Genomic DNA, 14,924 nt, shown 5'->3' on the forward strand with positions numbered 1-14,924 from the left:
GAGTGTAATTATGGAGCCCTGTCTGTGTCTGAACCAATCTGGTGGATGCCTGCCTCAGAAACCGGGGTGTTTGCATTCTGCACAGATCAGAGGGGGCGTACCAATTAAAACACTGTCTCACTAACATAATATTCCAATTGCCCTCGTTCCTTTTGTGATTTGACAGAGGTTGTAACCTGCGTTAAAGGTCTTTGACATTTTAAACATGCAGTCACCCACATGAACCATCTGTCATCCTCAGACAAAACATCCGTCGTGAGGTGTTTTATCCAACACTGTGAGCACATAACAGCATGCCGCTCATATTTAGTTTATTTTGCAAATTATGCAGCATGCTTGATCACCACAAATCACCACTTACCAATTATTTATACTGTACATACATATGTACATATAATGGAAGCTGGCACTGACGAGGTTTAAACATGTTAAAGGTGTCCCCGCTAAAACAGAAACAACATGTTTTGGTTTTAGTTTTTAACTGATATAACAACCAAAGTCTCTTGTTAACTGTCTTGTATATCAGGACTAAGACATGGTTTTAATTAGGGTCATATCTGGCTGAGTTTGTACAGCAAAGTCAGCATCTGCAAATATAAACGAGCAGCTACTCAAAAGTCACAGCTTCAGACGCCTTCCTGCAGATGGTCCATTGATGCTGAATTATAAAAGTTAGTTTGCAATAGTGGGTTTAAAATGTGTTTATTTGAATAGGCCATATGTAAAATGACCGTGCTCTGTGTCATTTTAGTCATTTGTGTATGAGTCATTTGTCCGTATGGAGCAGCTCCAGGAGACATACAAAATAAAATTAGATCACCAATAAAATCTGAGATGTAAAACATACAAATAAATCTGAAGTGGATTTTCTCTTTTATACTGGCTATTCTCTTTTATTGGCTGCGTAGGTAAGACGGCCGGTGTGTATTTTCTCTCATGACGTAACCGAGCCTCCCTTAGCAACGTGACGTCTTAGTGTAAAGATCTTTGCCTCTGGCTGTGTGATCACTGTACCTTTATGTCTCATTATAACAGTCATGTATTTTTATGGTTCACCTAATGAGAGTTCACATCATCTGTTGTGTCAGCACACTTACCAATTATCCTCAATTAATCTTCCCATGGTTGACTTTGCATATTATGTTACATTATTGTGGAAAATGCCCAGTTCACAAAAATGTACAATAATATGAAAATAGTTTTTTTTGGCATTTTTGTTTCTAAATAACTTTAATGATTGATGGGTTTAAAAAATATTTGTAAATATAATTTTATGATTGATCAATTGATTTAGTGATCTGTTTTGAGAAGACGTCACATTCCTCTGTTTGTAACCTGTCGTTTTAAATCAGCCACCTGCTTTTACCTGCCAAACTGACTGTGCTGCGATTTTTGATAATGTAATTGTTTCAGGTTCACACAAGGTAAAGAAGAATAAGTCCTTTTCAAGCCCAAATATTCATCAAAGCATTTGCTCACATGGGCCCTGAAGATACATAAAGGGGTTTAGATCCTGCTTCACCTCAAAGTCGTGAGTAACAGACAGACAGGGTCACGATGGGGACTCTACTCACTGAGTATGTGCAGAAAACATCACAGCAGCTCATCCAGACTGTGGTGCTTGTCTTCATCTACAAACTGTGAGGGGCTTTGGCTCATGACGCATGGATAAACAGACCAGTCTGACCAAACTTTCTCTGCTCTGTCCTTGTTTTTTTTGTATTTCCTGGCCCTGGCTTGATCAGTAGTTTTAAAATGTGGATAGTACTCTTGGGTGGGTCACATGTGTCCTTAGTGGAAAGTTTTTTTTTTTTCCTCTTAAAAAATGGCTGAATAGCGCTCTTCTTTCTGAAGTGAACTATTACCCCACTCCCATGACAGAAGGGTTTTAAATCATGCAGAACAAATGCAAGACAGATGATTGGACTTCTGCATTTTAAAGGGAGAAATGTCTAAAAGTATTACAGATTTTGGGGGGATTTTAAGCTTTTGTAGCCAAGCAAGTCAAATTACAGTAATCTTTGTGGAGGATTCGTGGATATATTCTATTAAAATTGGAGGTAATGTGTTGTCTAATTCATACTTAATTGTTTTCTTTTGATAATTTGGTGTCCATATGTTTGGGTGAGAATGGCTTTGAGTTGGAGCTGTCAGTGTGTCACCCAGACTATGTGAACATTGTCATGTGGACTCACATAGACCTGTTCTAATCTCCACATACCAGCCACGTGTGTTGCGGTCCTGAGAAATGATACACCAGTGCTCTCTAGTGGCTGCTGGGATACTTAAGAAATATGAGACAACACTGTGTCATTGCACAAGCTACACCCACAGAGAAACAATGGAAGGCAGCTTGTCTGTGAAAATGCTTTAATTCAACAAAGACACAGAGTGAGCTCTAATGACTATCTCTACCAGTTCAAACACTGGAATATAGTACAAACATTTCTTTCAGGGTCTCAGAGATGAAAAGGAGAAAAGAGAGGTCATGTCATTGTGAGTGCTTTTGGTCTGCTTTTAAGACATTTGTGCCAATAATTATTCCTGTTTGGAAGTGAGCAGCCCTTATATAAACTCACGTGCATGTGTGCGTATTGAGTTTATCCCTTAATGACCTCAGAAAGAAAGAAAGAAAGAAAAAGAAAAACTCTGTCACAACACAAGATTATCCACAATACTAAAAACTATCCTAAAAACTAACAAATAGGCAACACCAGGGAGGACAGGGGTGGAAAACAGATAACAGAGACTCAGCGAAGGAGGGGGGATGGGAGGGGAAAAGGACAGAACAGGTGTGCTTAGAAAAAAGACTCCCAGTAAGTCTTGAACATATGTGAACTACGAGAGAGAATGGAGGTGAATGGAACTGAGATGAACATTCAAAAAAAGGGGAAAGACAATAAGGCCTTTGAGCCAGAGGTAAGCTAAATATTTGAATATCTGACTACAGACTAGACTTGTTTCTCAAGCTGTTCCTGAATAATGCTTTTGAAAAGGATTGGAAGTGTTTGAGTGCTGTTGCAGTTAATTGTAACAGTACACCACAGGTAATTGAGAGAGTTAAAAAAAATTTTAATGCTTAAAAAGCAGCATCTCTCTGTTGCACGAAGTACAATTTGGTATTCTGTGCTGTGGTTTTAGTCTCGGTAGGATAAACAGGCGGTTTCAGACCCTCAATTGGACACACACCTGTACACACGGAGACAGGTGCTCATTGTGCACAGGGGAAGCTCTCCTTCAACTCCTGAGTTTGCATTCAGGTTTTAAATAAATATGTGTCACTGTGCAAGCAACCTTCTGCAAGCATATACCCAATGTTATTTATCCTCAAGCCGTGTGTAAATGTATATGTGTGTGTCTGCATGGCAGGAGCAGCAACGGATACATATCGATGCGGACAGTGCTCCCAAAGTTGCAGAAGATGAACACAAAAAGACAGATGTGCAGAATAAAAGGTTGTATTTTTGTTTTTGCCAAACACATTCTTCATGTCAGATTTTCTCAGAACCCTCTGAACCACCAGCCTTTCTCTTTCTCTCTTGCCTCTCACTTTGATGTAACATTTATGTCCTCTCCTCTTATCTACCTCCTTAGCTTGCTGGAGAAGAAAATGGAGGCATTCCAGGGCTATTTGACAGAGCACAGAGACCAGATCCGGCTGATTATACACCTGGTTTTAGCTGCTGGTAAAGGATCTTTGTAACGTCTGTTAAAGTGTAACTCTAAATAGGTTGCAGGCCCCTGTCTGGGGACCTCCACATACAAACAGTGCGTTTACATAAGCCTGAGAATCAAAGGGAAAATTGTCTCTTAAATTTGCAGCATGAGAGAGTCTCTCTTAATGTTGATATTTTATCAGAGAGAAAGCATGTTCACTGTTCTTTCAGTTTGCATAAAGGCTTGTAAAGTGTGGTTTAATTTATCTTTGCAAACTAGCTACACTGGTTATATGCTCTGTGCCTTGAAGCATATTGACACAAGCATGCCAGTGTGTGTGTGTGTGTGTGTGTAGAACAGACAGAGAAAAACAGAAAAAGAACTTTTTTTTTCCATTTAGGGTAATGCACTACACAATTGCTATGATAGCTAATGGAAAAATCAAGCCATGGTTCGTCATGTGTATGATTGTCATGGCACTGTCCAGACTACAGACTACAGTGTGCACACACACACACACTCACGCACAAAGACACACACACATACACACACTAATACACACAAATACACAAGGATACACAAGGACAAGGATGCATTTGCTAGTTCCTATGGCAATTTCAAGGGAGGAATTAGTGGTATTACTGATACTGTATTGGTCCACATATAATAACAGAAATGACTGCATATTTGTTGCTTTCAAGTCAGAATCAGAGTCAGCTTGCAACTTGCACGCAATCAGAAAAAAAGGGAGACAAGAGTAACAAAGTATAGGTGTACAAACCTATGACAGAGTGTGAAAAGACAGTAGTGCAAAGATGCTGGAATAAATATGGAATTACTATGTACAGGTTCCATTATATACATGAGTAACGTAGGATATACTTGAGGTGTGATGCAGAAACAGACCACAGTGCGATGACCATTTCGTCCTTTTCATAAACATTTTAGAGAGATTTTTGATTTTCAAAATATACAAGATTGTAAAAAGGTGAATTTATTCTAAGAGTTAGATCCACGATCTACCATTCCCACTGGTGTGGAATTTGATTTAACATAATACATCCTATCGAATCTTGCCTCGAACTTGCATATTCAATATCAGTTTTTGGTCATTTTAAGTATTTGTGATAACTCAGAGTTGATTTTCAAGGCCACTGGTTCATCCAAAGAAATTAATTTCATTTGATTAAAGCAACTACAAGGACCTACACTTTGTATTTATTTTGGCAGCCTCTGTGGACAGAAGCTGTACTGTTTCCCAGAATTAAGTGTCGTGAAAATCTCAATCTTTTCTTAACAAATATAATTAACGTTTGCCAATCAAATTTGGATTCCTCAACTACTAATTCAATACATTTCAATCCTATAAATACTGCTTTTCATCATTCGCAAGCCTGTAAAATATAAATAAACTGTTATGAAAGTGGTCCATTTAAATGGATTCAAGCGTACAGATCAAAACAAAAGGTAAAGGATGACCTGAAATGACAGCGTTTTAAATGTGAAATCCTCCATTTCAACTGATGACTTCAGACCTCAAGGATAAAATTCAACCCTGTGTTTTACATGCAGTACTTTTAAAGAGCCATCATCAGTACAACAAATCACTGATAAGTCAGACTGGTCTCTTTAGATGAGCTTAGTTTCACACTGGTCATTTTAGTGCTGACATTAACGACTGTCCCTTTAACTGGAGGATGTAAAGGCGCAAATAAATAAAACTTTTGATTTGTTTGAATACAAGAGGCGTAAAATGATGTCATACTAATGGTAAATTTGTTTCAGGCCTCGTTGCCATAGTGATAGCGGCATGTGTCCTGAACTTCCGCCGAGCTGTCGTGCTGCTGGTCATCTCCTTGGTAACTGTATTCTTCTTGGTCTGGGACTGGATCATGGAGCGCCATGGCGACCGGCTGTGGGAGGAGCTCTATCCTATCAGAGACCTTCTCAGCAGACACTGGCTTTGGATCAGATGGTGAGAAATGAGACGCTGTTCAAATCTTGTCTCCGGTTTGCACATTCCTTGTCAAAGGAAGGAGGTACACTCACTGGTCTTTTAATCATGATGACAGCTGTAACTAATGAACATTTTATGTTACATTATATACTACATAACATGCAAGACAGTTCAGAAAATGATTTCGTATTATGTTGAGGGTTTCTCTGTCTCCTGGCAACAACAATGTCCTCAGACAGAGGAAATTCATTGTTTGTGGAGTCAACATGACTACTGCTTTCAAACATGACAGGATAAGGGTGTATGAAGTGTGAGAGGGCCTGCTCTGTGCTACAGGGCACATTAAGTAATTGTTCTAGCTCAAGAGACACAACATAGACTTAAATAAATGTTATTACAACATAGAAAATGTAGACTGCAACAAACTGGGGTGAATAAACATTGGGGCGGCTGTGGCTCAGAGGTGGAGTGGTTCATTTATCAGTCAGCAAAATTGATCCCCGGTTCCTCCAAGTCCACATGTCTGAGTGTCCTTCAGCAAGACACTGAATGTGTGTGAATGTGTGTGAAAGAAAAGTCTCTTCCAGATTGATTCCTCCTGTATGAATGATGTGTGAATGTGTGAATGAGGATGTAATGTAAAAGGGCTTTGAGTTGTCAAAATGACTAGAAGGGTGCTATACAAATACAGCCCATTTACCATATAAACATGTTGATTAAAGATTCTCAACTTTCCTGATCACCCGTCCTTCAGGCTGCCACTACAGGATGCTTGCCACAAAGACGCTGTATTTCCTGTAGCCATTAAAGGCTCAATCTGTCACCTGCACTAATGTGCTGCGATGTCAGCTGAGTATGCGGACCTCCATGTGAATCGGGACACTGCTGGTACACACTGCTAAAAGAAAGTGGTCCTGACACCTTTGAACAAGGTCTGAGCGATAAGATCTCACTGCATCCTCGATGCATCTTGTGAGCTTCCGAACATGTACTTCAGCTTGGTGTCCTCTTGTGATCGGATCACAAAATCTCCATGTTATTGCGAGGTCTGAACAGGGCAAAGCGCAATTTATTTGGCTCTACGGTTCCTCATTTTAATGTAGTACAAATCCAAAAGTATGTAATAGAGCCCAGGTTTAAGATTATCAAAGTTATCCTTCAAAAATGTTGCTGTCTGTGTGGCCATCTACACAGTCTACTCCTCTCAGCAATGCACAATCTGAGTAATATATAAAGTTTTCTTGTTTTCTTTTCATTATTTAAACTTACAGCATGTTCTTCATCTTCTCTCCTTCTCTCCCTCTCTCAGGATAATATACGGGTTTCTGCTGGTGGCCGTGGTGTGTTGGTTAGCACTGGACACAGCTCAGCAGGGGACCAGACAGCTGGTGTCTTTCTCTGGTTTGCTGTTCTTCATCTTCCTAATGCTGCTGTTCTCTAAACACCCGTTCAGGGTAAGGGATGCGCGCACACACACACACACACACACACACACACACACACACTCTCTGACAAATTAATTCATTCATTGTGTATGAACACATTGTACATGTGTGCGTTGCAGTGGTCCTGGCAAACTTTGCTATGGGGGATCGGGCTACAGTTTGTGTTTGGTTTGCTGATCCTCAGGACCTCGTTTGGCTTAGCTGCAGTGCAATGGCTCGGAAAACAAGCAGAGGTGCACGTGCACACACACACACACACACACACACACATTTTTATTGGAATATTTTGTTTTCTTATTTTGTCTTCCTTGATTCCTTCTTTTGTTTCCTCTTTTACTTGTTTACTTCTTTAGTTTCCTTATTCTTTCTTCTGTTTCCTTGCTCTCTTTTATCGTTTTTCTTGTTTCTTCGTTCCTTTTCTCGGTTTTCTTTTCTTTTCCTTGTTTTGTTTCTTTGTTTTGTTTCCTTTGCTTGTTTCCTTGTTTGCTTCTGTATCTTTATTTTCTTTTTTATCTTCTTGATTTGTTTCTTTGCTTCCCTTTCCTTTTCTGGTTTTGTCTCTTTGTTTCCTATTTTCTTCCTTGTTTCCTTCTTCTCAGTCCTTATTTTCTCTTCTTTGTTTCCTTGTGTCCTTCTTTTGTTTACCTGTGATCCTCTTTTTGTTTTCTCCAGTTTTCTACCAGCATAAAAGTCTACTTTGGGCATGAACTGTAGCTCTGAAACATTCACAAACATCCTCCTGCATCTATACTTGTTATTTAAAGTGTAAATGACGATAAAATATTTACATGTTACATATAAAAGATCCAATCACTTCTTTCAATATTTTCTGTTCCTGTTGCTAATAATTCAAAATCTCCTCCACACAGCATTTTTTGTCATTCACAGATGTTGGGTCGAGGTTTGTGTTTGGTGCCAGTTATAAAGACCACTTCTTCGCCTTCAAGGTACAATACACACACAACAGACACACACACATGAACAAGCTAACAGTACAATTACAACAGTGATGAGAGTAAATAGCAAAGATGAGTCTGTTTACATGGACATTAGCATATCCAGGTAATATGTTTTGGCTGGGGAAACACAGCCTGATTTTTGTAGCCTTTCTCATCAGTGCCTGTCATGTGTGCAGGTGCCTCATCAGCTCCAGCCACAGGAGCAGTTAGTCAGTAAAACATAAAATATAATTGTACCAGGAAGTATGTTAAAAGGAGCCGCGCTATTGGAAATCTGGATAATATTAGATACATGTATGTAGGGATGTGAATAACAAGATTTCTCATTTTCCATGTTAACATATTCAATAATACTAAGGAAGATGATGATGATGATGATGATGATTGTGGACTCTCTCCAGGTGATGCCTATATTGGTTTTTCTAAGCTCTGTCATCTCCATCCTCTACTACATTGGCTTCATGCCCTGGCTCATTTTCAAGGTGAGGAGGTCCACAGAGGATGAAGTGCCTGGATGGAGTGAAGTACCTGATGCCAAATCAATTGTTTCAAACCATTTACCTTTTGAAAGCACCTTTCATAAAAGAAATACGGTCTAAGGAGTCACAGACAAATAATGACAACTGACAGTAATTGGAAATGAGCCTAATGATACAATGTGGATGGTGATTCTTAGTTTTTAATTTGTATATTTAAGATTATACATTTCTACAGGTGAGTTATTTTCCTTTGATTCTGATTTTTCCCCAGATTGGATTCATTATGCAGGTTACCATGGGAACGTCTCCAGCAGAGTCATTGGCTGCAGCTGGAAATATATTCTTGGGCCAGGTAAACACTTTAGACAATAATCAGCAATGTCAACAGCAAGCAAATCTCTGATATTATTATATTAGTCTGTAATTCCACTAATCACAAGTCAGCCTGGTCGGCCTGCTCATTATCTCTCTCTTTCAGACAGAATCACTTCTGTTGATTCGTCCATACATCAGTGGGCTAACTCGCTCAGAGATCCATGCTGTGATGACGGGAGGTTTTGCCGGCATCTCTGGTACCATTTTAGGAGCCTTTATCTCTTTTGGGGTGAGGAGGCGGATGCAGGGGAGGGTGGGGATGAGGAGAGGGCAGTGGGTTTATCATTAATTCTTCAGTATATTCAAAAGGACAGATTTTAAGAAAATGCTAAAGATGTCATGGCAATAAGAACTATGCTTTAGCTTTAGAGACATTATTCTAAAATGTAACCTGAAAATGTTTAATTCCTGATCAAAGGGCCTGAGTGGATTATTTAGAACAAACTTCAAACTTTAAGAGACTCTTGACTGCCCTTGACACTTAATCTGAGAGTATACACTGGACTTTAAGAGCTCAATAAATCATTGACCACTAAATTTATGTCTTGTTCTATGTGCTTCTCTTTTGAGGTTGAGGCGACACACTTGTTGACGGCATCACTGATGTCTGCTCCAGCGTCTCTGGCCGTCGCCAAGATGTTCTGGCCTGAAACAGAGACCCCCAGTATAACAGCCAGTCACGATCTCAAAATGGAACAAGGGTAGGGGAGGACAGAATAAACATATGTAAACACACTCACACACACACACAGTATCTCTAATCCTTCCTTAAATTGCATTCCTCCTTAAATCAATCCCTAAATCTGTTCATTTGTCCCTCTGTGCCTCATCCACTCCCCCTATCTTCTTGGTTCTATCAGGGGTGTTGTAAGGATTATGACTATTCTAGTTCAGATTGATTAAAAGATCACCAAAACAATTTAGGTTTGAATCAAGGTCATTATCACGTACCAAAAAATAATCAAAGACACCAGTCTCTGTTATGCTATAAATAATCGTGTTAGCAAGTTTTATCTCCACAAAATTTCAAATTCTGAAGAAACAAAGAATTGAAGACTTTATTTATATCATTGTATAATGTTTCTCTTTTGTGATTAAAATAATGAGAAATCAACTTTGGTTGTGAATCATAGTTAGAGAGACCATAGCACAGAGAAACTGAGCTCAAAAATGAGTCCGAGTTGCTGCCCAGTGACAGACTGAGATAAACTACTGAGCTAACACTGTACTAAAAAAGCTAGAGAGGCCATCAGTCAGCAGTTGTGAACAGAACAAATGAGGACGGACAGCAGATGCAGCCGTAGAGCTGCGGCAGCAGCAACGGGGGAGGGGTAAGGCACACATTTGTTTTGGTCTGAGATGGTGAAATATGGTATAGATAACATTCAGGTAATTTGGATGTAAGAATTATATCACACAGTTGTTTTTCCAAAAAAATGTTTTACTTTTTTATTTCCTTAGTTTTGGTGCCTAAACCTAACCAAACGACTAAAAACAAAAGATCAAAACCGACTTATTTATACCCATGTGCAAATAGACACTTTGCTAAATTAATCTGTGATTTGTCATCTAGATTGATCTAAACTGAACTTGTAATGATCTACAGTATTACCGCACCAACCACAATATTTCACATTTTCAAATGTGCTGATGACACTGCTGTTTTTATAAGATGGTGTTCAGGGGATTGAGTAAAATGTTGTTTGTGTCACATAGAGAGAGCAAGAACATGTTGGAGGCAGCATCTGAAGGTGCGTCTTGTGCTGTGGCGTTAGTGGCCAACATTGTTGTCAACCTCATTGCCTTCCTGGCACTGTTGGCCTTTTTCGATGCTGCTCTCTCCTGGCTGGGCGGGATGCTGGACTGTCCGCAGCTCAGCTTCTCGGTGATGGCCACAACCTGACACTGACACACTCTGCACACCAACTCTCCAATACATACTAACTGTAAATATATTCAGACATCAACCCATGTGCTCACTCTTCCTTTGCTTCTTTCTGTCTCTCCTTCAGCTCATCTGCTCTTACATGTTCATGCCTCTCTCCTTCATGATGGGTGTTTCCTGGGAGGACAGTTTCATTGTTGCTGAGCTGATTGGCATAAAGACATTTCTCAATGAGTTTGTGGCATATCAGAAGTTGTCACAATTAATTAAGAGGCGAAAAGCAGGAGGGCCAGAATATGTGGGCAACGTGAAGCAGTACATTTCTGTAAGTCTCACTCGTCATATCATGTGTTCTCACTCTTGTGTTTGTTCAGATTGTCGTTGTCGTTGTCATTTTTTTTTTTTCTACTGTTGTGTGTCATTGAAATTCTGACTAATTGGGATGTGGTGGTTAGCGCTGTCACCTTACAGCAGTGTGACACTATTCCACTGATCAACAGTGAGCCAGGAAACAATGTTTTATGAGGAAGGAAATGCATTCAGCACATCTCATTTAACTTATTTCCATGTAGTATTCCAGTTAATGTTAGTCAGATTACTTTTGTCATTGTTTTTCAGGTATGCAAATAATGATTTTTCTGACTTAAACAGTCAGATCACCAACATTTCAAAAGATGTAAGTTTCTACTCTGTCCTTGTGTATGTAACCACACTGTTATTTTTTAAATAAATGAAATAGATTTTGTACTTTCAGGCACATTACACATCCTAATGTGATTGGAAGGTCTTGTTTTCAAATATAATCTGATTTAAGCCATACTGAAGTATTTAGTTTGAAAACCCAATGTGGACATTGTCTCAGCTGATGAAGCCACACTGGTCTGTGCACCATCAGAGAAGATGTATGATTATATTCCAGGTCCTAATGTGATGCAGATTGGTAATTCAATATCATTTAAAATGATCAACTTTTGGTAGAAAATGTAGAATTATGTCATAACTATTACATCTGACTCTGAGTCTTCCAAATGCTGTCTACTTGTTTTTGCCTCCACCAGCTACATGTGGCATAGGAAACATATGTATTGACACGTATAATTTATTACAGATGCTATAGTCAAAGCTTGGATATTTTCCCTGAACAACTGTATTCTGTTTCCTCATTCAGGTCCACTCTGAAACCATTGCAACCTACGCTTTGTGTGGATTTTCCAACTTTGCTTCCTTGGGGATGACGGTTGGAGCATTGTGTGAGTGCCATCTCATGAGCCGTTAACAAAGACGAGCAGTAACACCTAGCTGATAAACAAGAAAATTAAAGCTCAGAAAGTTACTGGCAGGTATCATATACTGCTGAGGTTTGATAGTGAAATGTGTTCTTGAGTAAATTTAATTTGAATTAAGTGCTTAATTGTCCCAAAAATGGTTTGAAACTAAGCACTAGATACAATTTCTGCTACACACACACACACACACACACAATGTAGAAATGTAACGGGTTAAAATTCAAATGAATTTTCTTTTGGCTGGCAGAAGTGGGAGTGAGTGGTGAGGAATCCATGTGTTACATTCAAGCAAGTTACAGTGAGTGGGCTGAATGAGAGGATATGTCTGTTTCATTTGGCCTGTGACTGCCTTATAGCCTGGGAAACAAAGGAAACTTAGATATTCCCCTGAATTCTCAAACATACTCTCAGCATATATATAAGTAACGGATACCAAGTGTAAATGCGTGTGCTTATGTCAAAAGAATGGTGGCATTGAAACGGACCTTTTATGTCCAACAAAAGTATCCCCACATGATGAAAAATGTAAAAATCTTCTACCCAAAGAAAAAAGAAATCTGCAAATGACACATTAAGATCAGCAAGCAGTAGTTACAAATTATCTACAAAAACTTCACATGTGAAATGAATAGGATGATTCATTTCCATAAATGGAGATCTTCATAAATGGAAATCTGTCTGTGGCACAAGACACATTGCATCACATACAAAGTTGAAATAAAAAGTCAAAGAGGGAGAATCAAATAATTTTACCATCAAATTTTTATCATTTTTCTATGCAACCCAGGCAAGTGAATGGTGACTTCTAGTTTGTTATCTTCTTTTTTTTATATAAAACCTGATTATATGTTGTACATACATATACTGCGGACTGAATGAAGTGAGATGTTTGTTGTTTAACACATAGTTTATCTTTTTCCAGCGGCCATGACTCCAGATAGACGGACTGACATCTCCAGTTGTGGCTTCAGAGCTCTGATTGCAGGCAGCGTCTCCTGTTTCATGACAGCTTGTATTGCAGGTGATATGTTTTATGACGTTGTTACTCAGCAACTAGAATTAGTAACAGTCACTTTTAACAGAGGTTATGGCCCCCCGACCCCTCGGGATCCCTGGTCTGTGCCCAATCGGTCTGTTCAATAATCTATCCAGGTATATGTTTTCTTATTATATACATATTACTTACTATTTTGTGTCCCTTTGAAGTAAAAACAAAACGGTAAATCAATTACTGGGTTTTAAGTGAGGGCGCAGCATTGATTTTATTAGAAAAACCAAAGATGGCAGAGTTCTCAAATAAGATTTTAATCATAATATTCAGAGCACATTTATGCGAATAGTCACACCCATTTGTCATATTAGAGCTAATACAGCCACACGAGGTGCTGGTCAGGTAAACATGTACTGTACAGTATATCAGTCTGTCACTCACAGATGTTCATGCTGACTTTGTCCTTTAACCAGCTTTATTTTTAACAGCTACATAACAGTTATTCTAGTGTTTCAACACTGGAGGCCATTACTCACAATTATGAATTTGTTTAAAAAAACTAAGCCAAAGCCACAGATGCACCATTCTTAACTTTATATCATGATATAAAGATTCTTCACAACTATAATTTAATTCTGAAGAGTTATCGCATACCTGAAAATATTTAAAGATGACTTTGCTTTGGGTTTTATAGGTATGTTGTTCGTCCCTGGTCCTCAGTGCCCACAGATCCTGAGCACAGAGTTCAGCAATATCAACGGGAGCAGCAGCTCTCAGCTGGTCACCTGCTGCACACAACTGTATAACAGGTGTGTGTGTGTGTGTGTGTGTGTGTGTGTGTGTGTGTGTGTGTGTGTGTGTGTGTGTGTGTGTGTGTGTGTGTGTGTGTGTGTGTGTGTGTGTGTGTGTCTGTGTGTGTCTGTGCCGGTGTGTTACTGTAGTAAGTTGATGTGATGATGTGATTGCTTCTGCTATCAAAACTGCATCCATATCAATAGTCTGATTTATTTAGTAATGGTCCTTTATGCAGAAATTACAGACCATAGAATGCCAGTATTGAATATAACACCTACCTATAACTATTTCCAAATCTCTGTAAAGTTATAAACATATCACAAACAGCTTTTAGAGCTGTAACAGCTGAGGGAAAAGAGACACTGTGGTTCAGTGTGCGTGTGTGTATATGTGTGTGTGTGCTCATGACAGTATCACAGCCACTACCCACACTTTATCACCACTCATTTTTGTTTTTGTTTTCCTACTACTGTGCGACACTGGCAATATTCTGTGCAATACACACATGTATGTATTAAATATATATCTATATATTTTTTTTTTTCTCTCATATTTGCATTTATTTTTATATTTTGTTATATCCTTTGTTTTTGCACTAATTCTTTTAATGACACTTTTTTTTCTCCTCTGTTGCTGTAACAAGTAAATTTTCCTGGTGTGGAATAAATAAAGTCTCTCTCTCTCTCTCTCTCTTTTTGCAGTGTGACTGTGAGTGAGCCGTGGAACATGACGGTCGGTGGAGGATTCAGTCTGAGCAGTCTGCACCACTGCTGCTCCCTCATACACCCCACACACTTCAACTGCAGCTTGGTGTTGTAAATCACTGCTAAACAAAAACACACCTCAGTGGCAACCCTTTGTTTTGTTTTTTTACTGCTGTTATTTTGTATTTTTAGTAACGTTGTATGAAAAAATATCATCATGTCACATTTTTGGGCTATATGAATCTTGTGTGCATGCAGAGGAACAGAGTGCATCACCAGAGATTAATAGATTAAGATTAGACTGTATTGATTGCTACCAAGCAAAACATAAAGTAATTAAACTTGACCTAGTCTTTACCAGCTGCGACATTTAAGATATGCAAACGTTACT

At 38.9% G+C, this 14,924-nt stretch overlaps 1 protein-coding gene across 1 annotated transcript; it reads left to right on the forward strand.

The window, feature by feature from the left end:
• The first annotated feature begins 2,851 nt into the window (after positions 1–2,851).
• On the forward strand, positions 2,852–14,660 carry LOC139204229 (solute carrier family 28 member 3-like). Its single transcript, XM_070834210.1, has 17 exons — positions 2,852–2,919; positions 3,370–3,455; positions 3,595–3,686; positions 5,443–5,632; positions 6,924–7,068; positions 7,179–7,292; positions 7,929–8,006; positions 8,420–8,500; positions 8,769–8,849; positions 8,976–9,101; positions 9,443–9,573; positions 10,589–10,757; positions 10,885–11,082; positions 11,926–12,007; positions 12,966–13,064; positions 13,729–13,843; positions 14,531–14,660. Exons 1-17 carry the CDS (start codon positions 2,872–2,874, stop codon positions 14,646–14,648), a joined length of 1,953 nt encoding a protein of 650 aa, XP_070690311.1. The 5' UTR covers positions 2,852–2,871; the 3' UTR covers positions 14,649–14,660.
• The last annotated feature ends 264 nt before the right edge of the window (positions 14,661–14,924 follow it).

The sequence above is a fragment of the Pempheris klunzingeri genome, chromosome 7, assembly GCF_042242105.1.
Source record: "Pempheris klunzingeri isolate RE-2024b chromosome 7, fPemKlu1.hap1, whole genome shotgun sequence".
In the NCBI taxonomy this organism is placed as follows: Eukaryota; Metazoa; Chordata; class Actinopteri; order Acropomatiformes; family Pempheridae; genus Pempheris; species Pempheris klunzingeri.